General features: G+C 41.3%; 1 protein-coding gene across 4 annotated transcripts in view; it reads left to right on the top strand.

Annotated features, from left to right (window-relative positions):
- The first annotated feature begins 82 nt into the window (after positions 1–82).
- Positions 83–18,945, top strand: part of TXNDC11 (thioredoxin domain containing 11) — a 45,732-nt gene continuing 26,869 nt past the window's right edge. Inside the window, exons 1-4 of one of the 4 annotated variants that reach the window (XM_055090361.1) lie at positions 83–516; positions 7,645–7,861; positions 8,861–8,958; positions 12,399–12,528. In XM_055090361.1, the coding sequence (XP_054946336.1) occupies positions 275–516; positions 7,645–7,861; positions 8,861–8,958; positions 12,399–12,528 (687 nt within the window). In that variant the 5' untranslated portion in view covers positions 83–274. The remainder of the gene's footprint in view (positions 517–7,644; positions 7,862–8,860; positions 8,959–12,398; positions 12,529–18,945) is intronic. The other 3 variants (XM_028499185.2, XM_028499186.2, XR_003682955.2) reach the window with 3 other exon arrangements.

Genomic DNA, 18,945 nt, shown 5'->3' with positions numbered 1-18,945 from the left:
CCAGGCCGCCAGCGGGGAACGGATCCGCGCAGACTCCGTAAGCGAGGGGGCGGGGCTATCTGGGGGCGGGGCTGATGGGCGGTGTCCACGCAGACTCTCGGGTGGGGGCGGAGCCGCCCGCGCGGGGGCGGGCGCCGCGGCTGCGGCGGAGCTGACGTGGACCGTACGGGTTAGCTGGCTCGGCGAGTTGCGGGATTGGGGAGCGACGGGCCGGGCCGGGCCTTCGGGCCCTTGGCGGCGGCGGCGGTATAAAGCCGGCGACGGGGAGCATGTAATGTCGGAATGCGGAGGCCGCGGCGGCGGCAGCAGCAGCGACGACGCCGAGGACGAGGGTGGCGGTGGCGGCGGCCCCGTGGGCTCCGGCTCCCTCAGCCCGGCCCCGGCTGCTTCCTCGGAGGGCCGGCTCCGCCGCTGGCTGCGCGGCGCCTCCCTCATGGCGCGCCGGCGGCCCGAGCTGCTCTGCGGGGCTGTGGCGCTCGGCTGCGCGCTGCTCCTCGCACTCAAGTTCACCTGCAGGTGAGGCGGCCCGCACCCCCAGGCCCGGCGCCCCCTCGGCCTGGCGGGCGGCGAGTAGCCGGCTTGGGCCTCGGGGTCGAGGGTCGTAGCGGCCTCCGGGGAAGTCGGGCCTGACTTTGCCTGGAGCTATGGACTTGATCCTCCTCCAGCGTGCGGCCATGCCCGCCGCGTTCCCTTCTCTCCGGCCAGCGAGCCATAAGGCGAGGTTTTGGGGTGCTGCCTGGCGCCCGAGGAAGGCGGTCCAGGTTCCGAGCTGCTTGTCAGCTGTTGGGGTTTCTTGGGGGTGCACCTGTCACTTCTGCCCAGGCTACAGGACCCTCATTTATCACCCATTTTATTTCCCTTATGCCCAGGCTCGGCGTAGACAACCTTTAGCGTCCCACATGTTGAGAATTCATGCACTCATCGATATAGCGATTATTTATCCGCACCTCTTGTGTGCGGAGCGCTCATCCAGGTTAGCGATGAAGAAAAAAAGTCCCTGTTCTCCATTCCAGGGGGTGGTACAGACAGTAAATAAGAAAATTTAATATAATTTTAAAGAGCTTTAGTAAGTGCTATGCAGGGAATAGAAGCGAAGAGGGTGGGGCAGAAAGGCCTTCCTAAGGGAGCTAGATAGGAAACGCACCCACGAAGGGGAAGGGGCCAACATTGGGGAGATCTGGGGGAAGCGTCCAGGGGAGAGGAAAGAGCAAGTGCAAAGGTCCTTTGACCTGAGGCTGGACAAGGCTGGTGTTTTCCTGGAACTGGAAGGAAGGCCTGAGTAGGCTGGAGTGTAGTGAGCAGGAGTGAAAGTTAATGTCTCTCTTTGGGAAAGTACACAAATAAAAAATTTACTTTAAATTTCAGGAGCACTTTTGGGCTCCCAAATCCACAGTGTATCTCCTGGGACTCCAATTTATAAATCTGTGGTGCCACTGACTGGTATATTGGCCACGAGGAAGATTTCAGCTTGGAACATTTTTTTTGAGTCTGTTAAAGACAATATGTGGCCCCTGTTGTCAAACAGATGTCAAAGGATTGGGGATTGTAGTGGAAAGAACAAATTATAATAGCTATCATTGAGTATTTGCTATGTGCCAGGTGCTGTACTGCCAGCTAGGTTTCTCAGCCTTGGTACTGTTGATATCTTGGGTCAGATAATCTTTGTTGTGGCGGGCTCTTCTGTACATTATGGGATGTTTAGCGGCATCCCTGGCCTCTACCTACTACATGCCAGTACCTACTACCTGCTCCTACCCCTCCACCCCAGTGTGACAACTAGAAGTGTCTCCAGACAGTACCAAATGCCCTCTGGGGAACAGAATCGCCTGTTTGAGAACTACAGTTGCATTTATTCACTTAACACATGATCTGAGAGCCTAGTATGGATCACTTAAGTCTCAATCCAGTAAAGTCTGGATATAGATACTCTTACCCTTCCAGTTTACACACGAAGGAGTGGAGCTTTGGTCGTGATGCAAAACTTGCCCCAAATCACATCCACCTAATAAGTGGCTGAACTGGAATTTGAATCCTTTATTGTCAGGAATTAGTCTCTTTACCTTGTTCTTTATCACGTCCTGCACAAGGAAATTAGACAAAGTATTTTACAAGGTAGAATATTGCAAGGTGGTATTTGGATTCAAATTAGGAGGAGAGGTTTTCTCTCCTGCAAGGGTTGGGGGGCTTACTTGCATCACTTTGTCCATCTATAGTAATAATGTGCGGTGTTTGCTCTGAGAGAACAGGGCTTAATAGATATGAAAGTGCTTTGAGATTTCAGGAAGATGGAAGAGTGTAAATCCAATTACTAGAGCAGACTGAGCAAGGTTCCCACCTACTTCAGGCAAGAAGAGTGAACGGGCTGCTTGCCTGTCCAGCTTCTTTGTGTGCCACTGGCAAATTTCACAGTCTTTTAATAGACTCAGATTGATTTTTTTAGAGTCTCCTTTGATGGAATGGTGTCATGATACTACTTTATCACTCTACAACTGACTAACATTTCTGCCACTCTTTTCCTATTTTACTCTTAAGATCTTTGTGTTAATGAGGACAGAGGCTTAAAGGAGAGTAGAATTTTTTAAAATTAATTTTTATTGATAGCTCCAGGCCTGAAATAGGTGACAGCCCTCTTCACTGTCTTGTTGCTTAGCTGCGTTCAAATCAGATAGCATTAAGAAAAGGTTGATTTGGGGTTGAAACACTATGAATAATTGTGCATTTCTGGGAACTTAAATCTGTGTGCTACCTGCTTTTCTATGCATTGAATCTCCACGACTTCATCCTCACTTTTCTTTTACCCTGAATTGTGGGTGTGTTTTTTTGTGGGGAAAAAAATTGTGAGTGTGTGTTTGTCTCTATTATCTCTATATGTATTTTGCTTTATATATTCATTTTGCTTTATTTCGTTTTGTAAGCTCAAAGCCGCTTCAGATCCTTTGGGATGAAGGGTAGAGTATGAGTGTCATACAAAAATTGGGAGTTGCAACAGGCCTTCCTTGTTTGCAACCAACTCTTGAGTTTTTGGTGCCTGAGATTTACACTTCAAAGCTGCAGGAAATCTTTGATCTAGGTATAGTTTCTCAAAAACGAGAGCATATTTAGGAGTTAAATGGAAACTCGTGAATGTTTCTGTTGGGGCAGAGGCATATGTTTCTCCTCCCTGGTTAATGTTTGCTTTTTGATGGGCCATGGGTTTATCTGGCTCATTTACTTGAGGAGCTGCTCTGAACATGCAGAGCAGCCAGTACTAAGTTGATGATTATCCTCTGTTTGACTGTCACAGACCTGCATTTTCCCTCAGATTGCGTATTTAACTTTTAAGACGAAATCTGAATAGTAGAAAAATAATACCTCCAAAGAGGAGCATTTTGGACTTGCTGAGAAATGTGTTACTTATTCGCTGCAAGACCTCCCTCCCCTCTGCATGACTGTCTTCTTGTCACTCAAATCTTAGCTTAAAAGATACCACCCTGGGCTTCCCTGGTGGCGCAGTGGTTGAGAATCTGCCTGCCAATGCAGGGGACACGGGTTCGAGCCCTGCTCTGGCAAGATCCCACATGCCGCGGAGCAACTGGGCCTGTGAGCCACAGCTACTGAGCCTGTGCGTCTGGAGCCTGTGCTCTGCAACAAGAGAGGCTGCGACAGTGAGAGGCCCGCGCACCGCGATGAAGAGCGGCCCCCGCTCGCCGCAACTAGAGAAAGCCCTTGCACAGAAATGAAGACCCAACACAGCCAAAAAAATAAATAAATAAATTTATAAAAAAAGATTCCACCCTGCCCACCACCCCATTGAGGAGCTTCCAGGTCTCCTGTCTCATCACTGTGTTAAATTCTCCACAGAACATGATCATTTTGTGTGGTTTTATGTTTGTTTACACGTTTAGTTGTTTGCCTGTCTCCCTCCCTGAGAAAGGAAGCCCCTTGAGAACATGTGCTCCCTCCTATAGCCTTGGTTCCTGTAGAGCAGTGCCTGAAGCACAGTAGCATTTGCTTACTGAACTTTTTTTTTTTTTTTGAATTATTGTGTAAGTGACTGCTTTTCAGGTTATGAAGATATTTTACATAGACCTCCCTGATTGCAGAATTAAAATGTTAGTGTGAGTGCATAAATAGGAGATTTGCATTTAATAGCAACCTTTAACAGCATTACTTTATGATGTTAATAATTTTTGGTTAAAATGGGGAAGCAATATATTTAAAACTGTCTTAACTCAGGAAACTGACACCTTCTAGATGTAGAGAAGGGGGTGGACTCTTTTTCTCAAACTAAGTGACCCAAGCCTCTTAGAGTAGCTTAGGTCTTGGGTATTTGTGTGATTTCTCTTTTGATTCTAAATATCTGGCTGGCTGCTGCATATCTCAGAGCTAGCAGCACATTCCTTCCTGTTCCTCCTTCTTTCTACTTTGCTGTATTGTGAGAAACCAGATTATCAAGTTCATTTGCACACGTGTAAAGTTAGAACACAATTAGGTGTTCCTTAGAATCACCGCTAGTAAGGCAAATGGATCTTCTGACATTTTTTAAAATAAATAAATGTATTTATTTATTTACTTATTTTTGGCTGCGTTGGGTCTGTGTTGCTGCGTGTGGGCTTTCTCTAGTTGTGGCGAGCGGAGGCTACTCTTCTTTGCAGTGTGGTGGCTTTTGTTGCGGAGCACGGGCTCTAGGTGCGTGGGCTTCAGTAGTTGTGGCTCGCGGGCTCCAGACCGCAGGCTCAGTAGTTGTGGCGCACGGGCTTAGTTGCTCCGTGGCATGTGGGATCTTCCCGGACCAGGGCTCAAACCCGTGTCCCCTGCAATGGCAGGCAGATTCTTAACCACTGCACCACCAGGGAAGTCCCTGACATTTTGATTCTTTCAGATTGTTCTTAATAATATAATATACATCTGTATGGATTTATGTTTAATTTGCTTTCACATAGGTTCAGGTAAGGTGTAGGGTAGGTTTGTTCATTTCACAAATTACTGAACTTCAGAGTACTGGGAACTGCTAAACAGTGAGGATATAACAGTGAAAAAGGGAGCCAGGATCCTTGCCCTCATGGAGTTAATAAACAGGTAAAATAAGTAAGTTACAGATTATGGTGAGGGCTATGAAAGCAACTTCTCAACGGGAATCCGAGATTAAAAAATTTGAGAGCTGCATGCTTCTGGTAGACTAATCAGAGCAATCCTCACCAAGGAGGTGACACACCAGAAAAGCTTTTTGCTAATCAACTTCATTGTAGTATAATTTACATTCAGTAAAATTCACACATTTTACATGTATAGGTCCATGAGACCTCCATTCTCTTAGTCAAGATATAGAACATTTCCTTATCCCCAGAAAATTTCCTCAGTACCCCTCTGCAGTTAGCCTTCCTGCCCCACTCCCAGCTCTAAGACAACCACTGATGTGATTTATTTCATTATAGATTGGTTTTGCCTGTTTTGGAATTTCATATAAATGCACTCATATGTATTCTTTAGTGTCTGACTTCTTTCATTCAGTATAATTATTTTGAAACTCATCCAGTTATAGTGTGTATCAGTTCTTTTTTTTTAATGCTGAGTAACATTTAATTGTAAGAATACACCCCAGTTTATTTATTCTTTCACCTGGTGAGTTACTACAGCTTTTTTTATGCTTACTATTTATGTGGTTTATCTTTTCCCATCCTTATGTCTTTATGTTCAAAATGCTTTTAGATGGCATATGGTTGGGTTTTGCTTCATTATCCAACCTGGCAATCTCTTCTTCTTAATTGGGTGGTTTAGTCCTTTCATATTTAATGTAATTATTGATATGGTTGGGTTTATGTCTACCTCTGGCTATTTGTTTTCCATTCGTACCTTCTGGTTTTTGTTCCTTTCTTGGTCCTTTTCTGCTTTTTTTTTTTTCCCCACCCCCTGCACCTTGGGGCCTGCGGGATCTTAGTCCCCCAACCAGGGACTGAACCCAGGCCCTCGGCAGTGAAAGCACAGAGTCCCAACCACTGGACTGCCAGGGAATTACCTCTTTTGGGTTAATTGAATATTTTTTAGGGTTCCATTTTTATTTCCTCTATTGGTTTCTTAGCTAAGCTGCTATAATGGTTTTATACTATTTTAATGCAGATATGTGGACAGCTCAAGGCATTTACTAGGACTCTTTAACTTGGTGGGCTGCAGCTTTAGCCGAGACCTTTTTGTCTTGATGGGGAAATAGTGGCAGCTCTGTGACTTCTGACTACTTGTTTAGTTTTATTTTCTTTCTCCTCCTGACCTTCTGGGAATCTCAAATATGTACTTAGGAAACCTGTTTTCCAGTAAAATGGGCTGTTGCTTTGTTATTCATCTTTATTAACCTTCGGATCATGACATATATCTGGAGAAATCTACATTATTATTTAATTATTACTTTTGCCTGAGTGCCCTGGATAACTATAGGCCAACTCCAGCCAATAAACTTAGTGTGAGTTGATTGTAAGCATTTCCCATGCCTGTTAGTGGTGCCACATGTGCTCCCTCCCCTTAATTCTGAGTGACTCACTGGTGGATCTGAAACCCTGGAGATCAGTGGCTTTTGTGGAGAGCAAGGCTGCAGAGAGATGAGGATGGAGTCTTTTGGGTGGGGGAGGAAAGGATCTGGATTATTCAGAGACACCCTTCTTAACTCTTCCTGGTGGTCTAGTGGTTAGGATTTGGCGCTCTCTCAAAGACACCCTTCTCTTCTGCTCTCCACTGCCCTCCCACCCCATACCTGGGCAGACATTGTTAAGAATCGTTTTTGTGGACTTCCCTGGTGGTGCAGTGGTTAAGAATCCGCCTGCCAATGCAGGGGACACGGGTTCAAGCCCTGGTCCGGGAAGATCCCACATGCCGCGGAGCAACTAAGCCCATGTGCCACAACTACTGAGCCCACAAGCAACACTACCGAGCCTGCATGCCACAACTACTGGAACCCGCGCGCCTAGAGCCCGTTCTCCACAACAAGAGAAGCCACTGCAGTGAGAAGCCCGCGCATCACAAAGAAGAGTAGCCCTGCTCACCACCACTAGAGAAAGCCCGCACACAGCAACGAAGACCCAACACAGCCAAAAATAAAAAAATAAAATAAATTTTAAAAATATAGTTTTTGTTATTTATTTATGTTTTAAAATTTTTGGCTGCATTGGGTCTTCGTTGCTGTGTGCGGGCTTTCTCTGGTGGCAGCAAGCGGGGGCTACTCTTCGTTGTGGTGCACAGGCTTCTCATTGCTGTGGCTTCTCTTGTTGCGGAGCACGGGCTCTAGGCGCATGGGCTCAGTAGTTGTGGCTCGCGGGCTCTAGAGTGCAGGCTCAGTAGTTGTGGTGCACGGGCTTACTCGCTCCGAGGCATGGTATCTTCCCGGTCCAGGGGTCAAATGCGTGTCCCCTGCATTGGCAGGCGGATTCTTAACCACTGCACCACCGGGGAAGTCCAAGAATCGTTTTAACATGTTATTCATATCTTATATTCTCTCAGCCAAATGTTGCCTTAACTTAGCACAAAATATTACTTTTATACTCCAGGACAGTGTTTTGGGAAATCCATTTTCTTTTTCAAAAGAAGACTTTTCTTTTAAGCTTCATTCTTCTTCCACACAGAGCTGTTGTTAGAAGAAGATAAACTAACTAATCTTGTTTGTGTTTGTTCTTTTTTTAGTCGAGCAAAAGATGTGATAATTCCAGCAAAGCCACCTGTCAGCTTTTTCTCCTCGAGGTCTCCGGTTCTTGACCTCTTCCAGGGGCAGCTGGACTACGCAGAGCACATTCGCCAGGATTCGGAGGTGGTGCTCCTGTTCTTCTATGCTCCGTGGTGTGGACAGTCCATCGCCGCCAGGGCAGAAATTGAACAAGTAGCGAGTCAGCTTTCAGACCAGGTAATGCTGACATTCAGCCTGAGAATCAAATGACCGTCAGTTCCTGTGCAGGGCTGGTTCTCCCCATAGAGACACCTTACCCAGATGGCTGATTTTGCCAGGGTGAAGGCCAGGACCCTTACTTTGTAAATTGTAAAGCCTTCTATAAAGAAATAGAATTTCTGACTGTGATGGTCATAGTTGGTCAGAGGCAGGAGAAGGAGGAGATTCTGTAATTCCGTGTGATGCAGGCCAGTGCTTATCTCAGGGTGCCATGCTGTTTGGCTTCAGTGGGAAGACTGAAAATCCTCATTGAATATATATTTGATATTTGCTGATTAGTTATTTTATGTAAGAGAAATTTTTTTTTTTTTTTTTTTTTTTTTTTTTTTTGCCTTTTCCAATTTCTAGAGTCTCCACATTCCTTGGCCTAAAGTTCCCTTCCATCTTCAAAGCCATCACTAACTAGCTGACTCTTTCTCATGATGCATCACTCTGAAAAAGACATTTCTGCCTTTTTTTTTTCCCGGACCGGGGCACGAACCCATGTCCCCTGCATTGGTAGGCAGACTCTCAACCACTGCGCCACCAGGAAAGCCCTGTTTTTAATATAGTTATTAAAAATGGTCCTTTGAAATTTGTGATATTTCATCTGTAGGTAAGATTTTTTTCCTTCTCAGATGCTCAGTTTGACTAACAAAAGACACATCCTACTACTGAATTTTAGTGTAATCATGCTTAGAAAAAGTTTGTTGGTGTCATTCACTTCAGAATTTGAAGCAAATCACTCTCCTCTTGGGCCAGACTCCAAAATATTCAGAGTCCTAGCTGGACACTGTGGACAGGTGTCTTTCTTTGTCCTTGTTGTGGTAAATGATGACCTTCTTTGAACACTCAAAACAATTTTTTTAATACTTTCTGTTTCAGAGGAATTGTTCCATTTCTATAATTTTATCTTGTAAATCTTGGCAATTTTTCAGTTGCTATTTATAGTTACTTGAAACCTTCTTTGGCTTGCAGGTGTTGTTTGTCGCAGTTAACTGTTGGTGGAATCAGGGGAAATGCAGAAAACAGAAACACTTCTTTTATTTTCCTGTAATATATCTGTATCATCGGAGGTAAGAACTTGCAAGTAACGTTTCTAATTCCAATTAAGTTTATCAGTTTCAAAGTGAATTTTGTTATATTCACTGTAGAAAATTGAGAAAATAAACATAAGCAAAAATAAGTAAATAAAAGGATCTGTGATTTTATTAGCCATTCATAATCACTGTGTTTTGATTTATATCCTCCTGTGAGTATCCATATCCACCCCCCCTTTTTAAATTAAAAAATGGGATCATGAAGTAATACTATCTCTTCAACTGCTTTTTCTTTATTTTGTGAACACTTTTTCATGTCATTACATATTCGACAGCATTGTTTTTATTATACCAGTTACTCCATTGTGTGGCTGAACATTTCAAATGTTTGAAAAGTATTTTATGGTATAAAAATAAACAGAAGTCCTTATCCCATTACCTGGCAGCATAGCATAGTCAAGAGGGTATCTAACATCTTTTCAAATTGGGAAGAAAAAGACTACAAGTCCGCAATCCTATAATCTATCATTCTGAAATCCAGAGAGCTTTTAAAACCTGAAAGACTTCCATGAACTTTGTCCCCAAATGCATTCATCTGGCCTGAAGTACCAAGAGGCCACCTATAGTCTTTATACCACATCAGGTGCCACTGTACTCATTTTGCTGCAGAAATACTGGTGTTTGATTTTGGAGAACTGCCCAGACCTTGCTGTGGGTGTTAAGTTATGTCTAAAATCTAACTTGAAGGATTTTGGAGACAGGAGATGGGATTCTGGACTCTGTGTAGTGTAATTGGCTTGAAGTTTGTTACTGTTTGTAATTGGCTTGAAGTTTGTTACTGTAAAATGGTTTAAGAAGAGCTCACCAGTAAGAGCTTTACTTTTTTAGGCTTTATTTCCTCCCTCTAAAATTCCTGGGCCTTAATCAATGGGGATTTATTACAAACATCAACAGACCATCATTTGTGAATTATCTGTCATCTTTCAGCTCACTCCCATGTCTCTAACATAAACTTTGTGTGGAACAGAGTGTTGTTTCTCAGGAGCTATTAAATAGTATTTGGGCAAAAACACGCTTTCCTACCCTATCTCCACCCTCAAATTTTCCTCTGGGTATAAGAACAGTTTCTCAGAGTGACTTTCTGATAGTTAATTTTTTTTTTTTTTCCTTAAAGGTAAGTATAAGGTGTTATACTTGAAGGATCTCAGTGCTGTGTAATGGGCGATAAGCTTCCCCTGGAGAGATCCCTGTGTTTCTTTTTTTCGAAATAGGAAATAGGGCACAGATGGATAGCAGGGAGTGTAGGTCGTGCACTGTATGTAACCATGCCAGCCGCCCAGAGGTAGACTTAACTTGATGTGACATTAAAGTCACAAGAGTTCCCTTGAATTTGAGTACAAATGTCATTTTGGGATACGTGGGTGTGTAACATTGTCTTACACTGTTTGTTTTCTTAGTTTTATAGAAAGATTGGAAGGACACGAAAGGAACTTGAGAAATACTTAGTCCAGCCCTCTCATTTTATACATGAGGAATTTGAGTCTGGAACTTGCCTTGAAGTGCTTGCCCCTCATCTTTGCCTGTTAAACTTTTACTTGTTTAAGTCAGTTCAGACCCATTAATACCTGTTTCAACATCTGCCATTCCCGATGTTCCAAAAATAGAAGAAAGTGCTAAGGCACAGAGATACCCAAAAGGTAGCCTTTTCATATTCTATTTAAGAATCTTCAAGTCCTCTGTTTTATACATACACATATGAATGAATGTGTTCCTTCAACTAAACTCTCTTGTGAGCATTTGGTAGTCTTGAGGTTCTTTTGGCTAGTGGTGGTTGCAAATATGGCCCTTGAGTCTCATCACTGGACAGACCACTGCTGTTTGTGTGTGTTCTTGCTGCTACTGTTTGTATAATGGCTTAACTAGTAGTAGCTGCTTACAGAAATTAACAGGCTTTTCTGTTTTGTGAAAGTAGATTCCATTTTTTGGCTTTTATTGATGCCAGTTACAAAGGCAGTTTATAAAAGGCTCTGAAGCAGGGAGTAGTTTTCTCAAACACTCTGTGCAAAGTTCAGCTGCGCTAGGTCAGCTTGTCCTAAGGCAGTGCCTATAGTGTGTTGGCAAAACGTGTCCTACATCCTGCATCCTAGGATCGTCTCATTACGAGTCCCTGGGACCCTTCTAACATGGTACCAGGGAACCTCAGCAGAGCCTGTTTGCTTGAGTAACGAGGTTTCCAGATCACTTGCCTCCTTTTTGCTCAACAAAATAAGTTATCAGATGATTTTTTTAATTTCTTCCTTTAAATTAAAAATTGGTGGTGGTTGGTGGTGGTAGTAATTTTAAAACTTGAATTAGTTAACCAAATGAGTTGTAGTAAGTCTTGAATTGACAGAATTGTTCACCCAGTCTCTCAGCTTTGCATGTAGAATGCTATTTTTACTTTGTTCATGCTAATATTCCTCTGTCTGGTATCATATTCTGCAGTGCACACCGAAGAATTGTGTTTATCTCATCACATTATATGTGTGTGTTAATTTCTGTAACCATATATTATAGTTATGTGATCACCATTTATACATTTCTTTACTGTGCTCTATTGTTGCTATTAACAGTAAGCTTAATGTCAGTTTCTATTTAGAAAGAAGAATGGTTTTGGAATTGGTGAATTTCACCATACTCCCTCACCCCCACCACATACCATCCAATTATATTTGAGCAATGTCTCTTTTGTGCAAGATTGAAGAAAGCCATGTGAGGATTCTGATAAGCTTAGGATAACTGAATGTTGGAAGCATTGCTTAGCAATACTAAATCAAATTCCTGTGCATTCCCAAGCACAACTGGAGGGGAAGATAAGATCGTTTGTATAGGTCCCTGATTTCATACCTTCATATAATTTTTTGTTGTTGTAATAAAGCTTTAAATAGGTTTAAGTTTCATTTAGTGATCCTTTGTGTAAGTGCATCTAAGAATATTTAATAACTACTTTTTAGTAGGCCAAGGACCAACTGCTCAACTTGTTCCTTATTTTGGAGTGACTTGGAAAGTCTGCCCCTACCTCCCCCCCACCCCCAATTGTATTGTGTAGTTAAGATCCTGGAATCCTTTGGCATTTGGTCAGTTTCCCGGGTCGCCTGTCTGTTTTGTTTTGTTTTGTTTTGTTTTGTTTTTTAAAGAAATATTGTGAGAATTAATTTTTTTCAGAGACTAGAATGAATGTTCTTTGCTCTGAAATTCAGTTTGCAGAATTACGCTCATATAAAAAAATAACGGCCACTTGTACCCCCCCTTACATAAAATGTTTGTTCTTAATTGGCCCTCCAGTTACCTCCTGAGACAAGGAAGGCTACTTACACATGAAACAGTTGGGATCCTAAAGCAAGACTTTTTCATTTTGTGATGTTGATGATTTCAGGTATATATTACAGGTTTAATGCATGGTGTATTATTTTTAATTTTTATTTTTTTGGCACTAGTTTTGGACCAATCGAATACAAAGGCCCCATGAGTGCTGTTTACATTGAGAAGTTTGTCCGCCGGGTGATGAAACCACTTCTCTACATCCCATCTCAATCAGAATTACTAGATTTTCTCTCAAACTATGAGGTACCTATCTTTCCTGTCTTCTCCCATTCCCCCCAGGCTTCACTGGGTTGCGTTGGATTGTTTATATTAGAAGAGTCTTTATATCTCCTGATTTGTAGCAATTAAACGATCACATTAGAGATAAGCCCCAATTAAATGCTTTTTGAGATACTTGATTATAGGGATAGTTTGGCCAAGTGAGTTTTTAGAGGATGAAATACTTGCAAAACCTTGTCTATTTTTTATTCAGGAATTTTTAACAAACTTTCAGTTTGTCTCACAATTAAGTTAGAGTATGTAAAAATTAACTTATAATTTATATGCAGCTACAGATTTCTAAAAATTTTATTTGTTGCTTACAGCATTTTACTCAGATCTCTGGTTTTTCTTGTCAGTTGTAGTTTAGCTTTAAAAAAGCAAAACAAAACTAGGAATATGTTCCTTTCTGTTTTATTAAGTGCATAATAATTTCAAGTTTCATTAACAGAAAGTTTCCTAACATGGCTTCTCTACTGCTTTCCCATTGCCAGTCAACCCCTGATGGATTAGTTTGGTAGGATCCTCAGTGCGTGTTCAGGACAGCTTATTGAGAGGCCTGTATAAAGCTTAAAACAATCTCAGTAAATTATAAAAATAGTTCCACAAAAAAATTCATTGGATCAAGTGTAAAATCATACTGGGGCACAAGTAAAAATGATACTTAGCTACAACAAAATCAAGACCATAAGTACCTGACAGAGATAAAAACCATATGAATCCACACCTCAGTAATTCAGAATTTAGCAATTGTCACTCGGTTGAAGTTTACCTTTTGTACTATGTATATTTTATGTAGATAGGATGTGAATTTCTTTCCCTAGAACATCATTTATAGCTTTTTGCAATTATGTCAGGAACACTTTGTGTTAACTCTTAGCAGATTTTCTAAGCAGCAGTGTTACTGTCTAGTTATTCTGCTTGTAGTTCTCAGATGTGCATTAGGGTGAATGCTTCCTGACTCTTATGTGGATAAAGGGTGGGTTTCCATGTCCCTCATGGGCTTGCTCCCATTTTGCCTGGGAGGCTGGTGGGCAGGAGCTATAGTAGGAGGCAGGGCGCCTGGGCCTAGTCCCTTTGGCAGCACTAACTGGGTCTGTGACTTGGGGCAGGTCACTCATCTGTCAGGCGTCAGGGCCCGGGAACAGGGTTTTCTTGAGATTCCTTTTAACTTTTAGGTGCAATGATTGCGTGATGTGGGTTTTCACACAGATTTGCACTAGATGACAAGCAGTCACTGGAGGTGAAGAATCAGGACTTGGACAGTCTTGAATCCAAACTCATCTCCACCTTATTAGATGTGTGGCCTCCGGCTAGTATTAAACTTAACCTCTTTATGCCTCCATTTCCTCATCTGTAAAACAGGGATGAGATTTTTTTTTAAAAAAGGAAATGTCTGCTAGGATGTAGTCCTAATAAATGAAAATTTATCAGTGAAAATGACATTGTGGAAAAATCCTGGATATTTAGCACTACTGAGAGAGCTCAAAAGGTGCACAACACCTGCCGGAATTCCCAACTTATATTGATATAAACACCTTTTGTTTGTTTTGTAATTAGATGATAAAAATTGACCTTTAAGGGCCAAGCGTTCTTCCTTCAGCTTAGCTTCTGTTGGGACTTTTATAGAACACCATGCCCAGATTGGTACCCTCTGTTTTTTTCTTTAAATTTTCAGTCAGTGTCTTCTAAAAAATAAAGAAATGGGAGAAGAGCTGTGGAACATCAAATAGCATACAGCATGTACTTACCCTACACCAAAAGAGTGTGGAAAAAATTGAGATTGTTTAGCCTTAAAAGAGCACAGAGAGGTGGCTTTATTATTATATCCAGCTCTATCAGAGATTTGTATCCAGAGAGTTCTGAGCCAGTTCTTAGCAGAGGTCATGTGATAAGACAGACTCAGCTAGCACTCTGGACGCCTGGTTTTTAGCCCTGACAGAAATCTGTGATTTCTGCATTTTATGCAGACTTCTCATCTCTGAAATAAGGGAGTTGGCTCAGATAATCCCTCCTGACTGTTGGGTTTGGTGAAGTTTAGAGGCTGGAAAGAGGCAGCCAGAAGAAGGTTCATCATTTGTGGTTCGGAAAATATTTTTGACACAATGCCTTTGAGCATCTGCGTCAGAGATCTTTCTACTCCTTTTTTATTTATTGCCTCTAAGATGTTTGTAGTGTCTTTGTAGTTGGATCTGCAGGGGAGACAAGTGCATGGTTATGACTGAGCAGCCAGGATGATTCCTGACCTTGAGTCTCTGCATTCTTTGTACCTGCTTTCCAGCAACACTTTCAGAGATTATGCTCCAAGTCTGACATTGAGTCCACACGACATTACTCAAGGTTGTTTTTTGGCAGCCCACTTAATTAGAAGATGTACAGCAATGATGAGACTGCCTTTAAGATGAGACCCAAGAGAGTGCTGCCAAGCTGGGACGCTGTATAGCTTCTGTCAGCCTTTCAAGTGCCTCCCGAAAGCTGTAGATGGCTTTTATCATGTTAGAATCATCTTTGCTGGGCTTCTTTTCACGGAGATGAAATTGTTGGGTTGGCAAGAGTCAGTATTTGATTAATTGTGAAAGAACTCGGGAGTCAAGCCCAGCATGGTTTCAAATGTGAAGCCATTTATCTTGTGAAACATACCAAATACTGCCTAGAAAGAAGTGATATCAATTTTATTTACTCTCTGTAAGATAACATAAAGACAGAATTCCAGATCCAGAAATGAAACCACTGTCATGGTTTTTGATAGTTGAATAAATAGGAAAGATAAAGGAATTTTGGGAGGCCCCACTCTGGAGCATAATATACTTTTAGACATTCTTCTAAGTTAAGGTTTCTCAACCTCAGCATTATTGACATTTGGAATCAGATAATTCTGTGTTGTCGGGGACTGTCCTGTGCTTTGCAGGATGTTTAGCAGCATCCTTGGCCTCCACCTACTAGTTACCAGTAGAACCCCCCTCTTACTTGTGACAACCAAAAATATCCAGGCATTGTCAAATGTCCCTTAGGGGGGCAAAATCACCTCAGTTGAGAGCCACTGCTCTCAATTATTGTTTCCCCAAATAAGGCCTTAAGGGTGCCCCACAGGTCTTAGTATAAACACGTTTTTTCATGTAGCACACAGAATGCCACAGTCTAATTGTTCCAAGTTTATCTGCTTATAACAGTATCAGTAGAAAGAAGATGAAAATTAAGCAGTGCCTTAACTAGAAAATTCTGGAGTGTTACCTGTGGGGAGCTAGAGCCAGGAGTGAGTTATGTTGTCATCAATAGATGTCCCTGATATTCAACTTTCTACTCAAATTGTTTGTCTGTACCACAATCCCCCCACCTAAAAAGTATGCATCCTAAATGTGTTAAGGGTATTGATGATTTAAAGAAGTCTTAGTATGAAAGATACTTGTTTTGATCAAGAGGCTTGTCTCCAAATTTATATTATTTATATAGATTTCAATATCAAATGTGTTTAAATTTAGGTATACCAAAATTGGACCGAAATAATTATTTAAGTTTCTGTGGCACTTCTAAGGTTTGTTAGGATGACTTTGTTTTTTGCTTCTATCTCTAGACGTGTTTGTGACGTCTTATAGGAGTGCATTTGATAATTTCCCCCTCATTTTAAAAAAACACATTGATTACTCATAAGTTTGTCTCTAATCCAGATATTTGTGAACAGTTTGGATCATCATAAGATTGTGTAGTTAGGGTTTATTACTTGGGAAGTGATGATACCCTGAAATTAACAACTTCCTATATTGACATAAACTTTTATTATATGTATACTGAACTCTAGTCACATATGCTTCTATTGCTATTATAAAGAAGAATGCTCTAATTCTAGCTTGGTTTGAATTTTTATAAGTCCTACAGATGAATCCTTTTAAAAGCCTGTTTCAGATGATTTGATAATTACCTAGAAGAGTAGAAGTTTTTAACCAATGGAAAATATTTTATTTGACTTAGATATCTCAAACCTACCCAAATCAGATTGCGCATCATTCTCCATACTTTTATGTTTATAAAATATGACACTGAAACCAGATGCAATTTTTTTTTTTTCTTTTTTTTTTGGCTGCATCGGGTCTTAGTTGCGGCACATGGGATCTTCCTTGCGGCATGCGGGATCTTTCATTGCAGCGCACGGGCTGTTTGTTGTGGTGCACGGGTTTCTCTCTAGTTGTGGCGTGGGGGCTCTAGAGTGAGCGGGCTCAGTAGTTCTGGTGCACAGACTCTCTAGTTGTGGCACACAGGCTTAGTTGCCCCACAGCAGGTGGGATCTTAGTTCCCCCGGATGTAATTTCTAGGAAAACAATTTTGCCTTTAATTTACTGAACATTGTAGAAAGACATTAAAAGAGTGACTGTTACAAATACTTGACTCTGTAGATTCCAAAATACTTCAGACATTATTAGCAAACAAAAAATGAGTAGACTATGCATTGGTAAGTGTCCTTCAGTTTTCAAGTGCTTTTACTTCTAATCTTCCCAACAGCCATGTGAGATAGATGGAAATTATACATCCTTTCAACAGATTAAGAAGATAAGGTACAGACTGGGTGTGATGTACCCTAAGTGGAGACTGGACTGAAGCCTAGGTCTTCTGGCTCCCAAAATTCTTCCTTGTACACAAAGGAATGTTTAAGGTCTCTGACTTGAAACTTCACTATGTATCTAGAGGTTAAAACTTTGAATATTTAATGTAATTTTTGAATATTCCTTTTTCATGAAAGAAAAATTTTGAAAGTCAGCTCCTTAATTTGACTGTAACTTATTTCCTTCATCTTTAGGAATGGTTCGAAGAATAATTAGTGATAAAGGATGGGCCGTGGCTATTGACTTCCTGTTAAAGCAGTAGAGTTTTACCATTTCCTGTTATTAATTGGGTCATTAGCATTTATTCTGCAGAACTGGGAGTGTTCTATGTTAATCACAGTATTGAGGCTGGGTAGAGTCCAGAATTTTCTTCCCAGATTTGCATTAAAATCATACCTGCCTTATAAATAATGAATGTAGCTAAAACTAAGTGGACTTTCTGGTGGACACTGCAGAGGGAGATCAGGAACTTTAAGTCATCTTGTTGCAAACCATGTTAAGAAATTCTGCTCTCTTCATTTACTCCAGTTGTAGAATTCCTCTTCCTTGAAAGTTCTTCCTGCATATTTAAGATACAGACAGGACAATTTAATTTATTACTTGTGGACAACATAGGCAAACATAACCCAGTGTCATTTTTATTTTGGATAGACATTAAGTTGATTGGAAAGGGAATAGGACCAAATACGGTAATGTCACTTTCACAGTCACAGTTTTAGGGCTCATTTGTCGGTATTTTTTAGACATATTTGTCTTAAGTATCGGTAGCTTCTACATCAATGATGCTTTCTTTTTTATATTTTAAAGAATGTGACAGAATTATCTGATTTGTACCTTATAATCTACCCACCAAATGCCAACAGTATTATTTAGAACTCCTATATCTGTAGCCAAAATATTTTTGAAATCTTTTCATGAATTTCTATAATTTATGTATTTAAGAGCAGTGATTTAGCACACATCCATTCATTTGTTCTTAGCAGTTTTGGTAAACCAAGTTGTTTTAAGTGAGAAAGAATAAGGCTTGGGAATTGTTTGGAGGGAGAAGCAGGGCATTGGGTAAATTGCCAGGTGACAGAAACCTGAGCACTTTGGAGAAGAACCTAGTAGACTGCCTAGTACCTGCTGTTATCCTGTTGTTTGTTAGTAAAAGGGTTGTTTGTACCCTGAATGTTGCATACATAACTTGATACTGTTTCTGTTAACTCATAGTTCTATACGACTGTGAATTAAGTAGCTTTAAATTTTCTAAGTGTGAGTTAACATTAATGCAGAAATATTTCAATTGCCATTGAGGAAAAAAACACACTGAGGTAACTATTCTCTTGGCCACTAGAGGGCATGTACACCATCTGCTGAAATTTATGCCATACTGCAAATGGTGCTCACTTAGGAAAATAAATATTTTATGCCGATGAGGATGTGCTGGCCTCCTTTAAATAGCCTGTTTCCAGCCTCCTCGTTATAGGAGGTACTGAATATACTGTACATCATTAAATGGAGTTGAAACACACAAACTGGGTCAAGTTGTAATCTGGTACTCATGTTTTGTCCTTCACTAAATTGTAAACTCGGTGAGGAGGAGCTTTGTCTTATTTATCTTTTTATCCCCATTCAGTCTTTAATAAATGTTTATTTTGTGCCTGCTTTGTGCCAGGCACTGTCTGAGCTGCAAATGTAGTGATGAACAAGTGAGAGCTTGTGTTTCATGGAGTTAAAATATGGAGACAGGGGACTTTCCTGGCAGTCCAGCGGTTAAGACTCCGCACTTCCAATGCAGGGGGCGCAGGCTTGATCCCGGTCGGGG

This window comes from Physeter macrocephalus, chromosome 14, assembly GCF_002837175.3.
Source record: "Physeter macrocephalus isolate SW-GA chromosome 14, ASM283717v5, whole genome shotgun sequence".
Classification (NCBI taxonomy): Eukaryota; Metazoa; Chordata; class Mammalia; order Artiodactyla; family Physeteridae; genus Physeter; species Physeter macrocephalus.
This window is presented reverse-complemented; position numbering and strand designations above follow the sequence as displayed.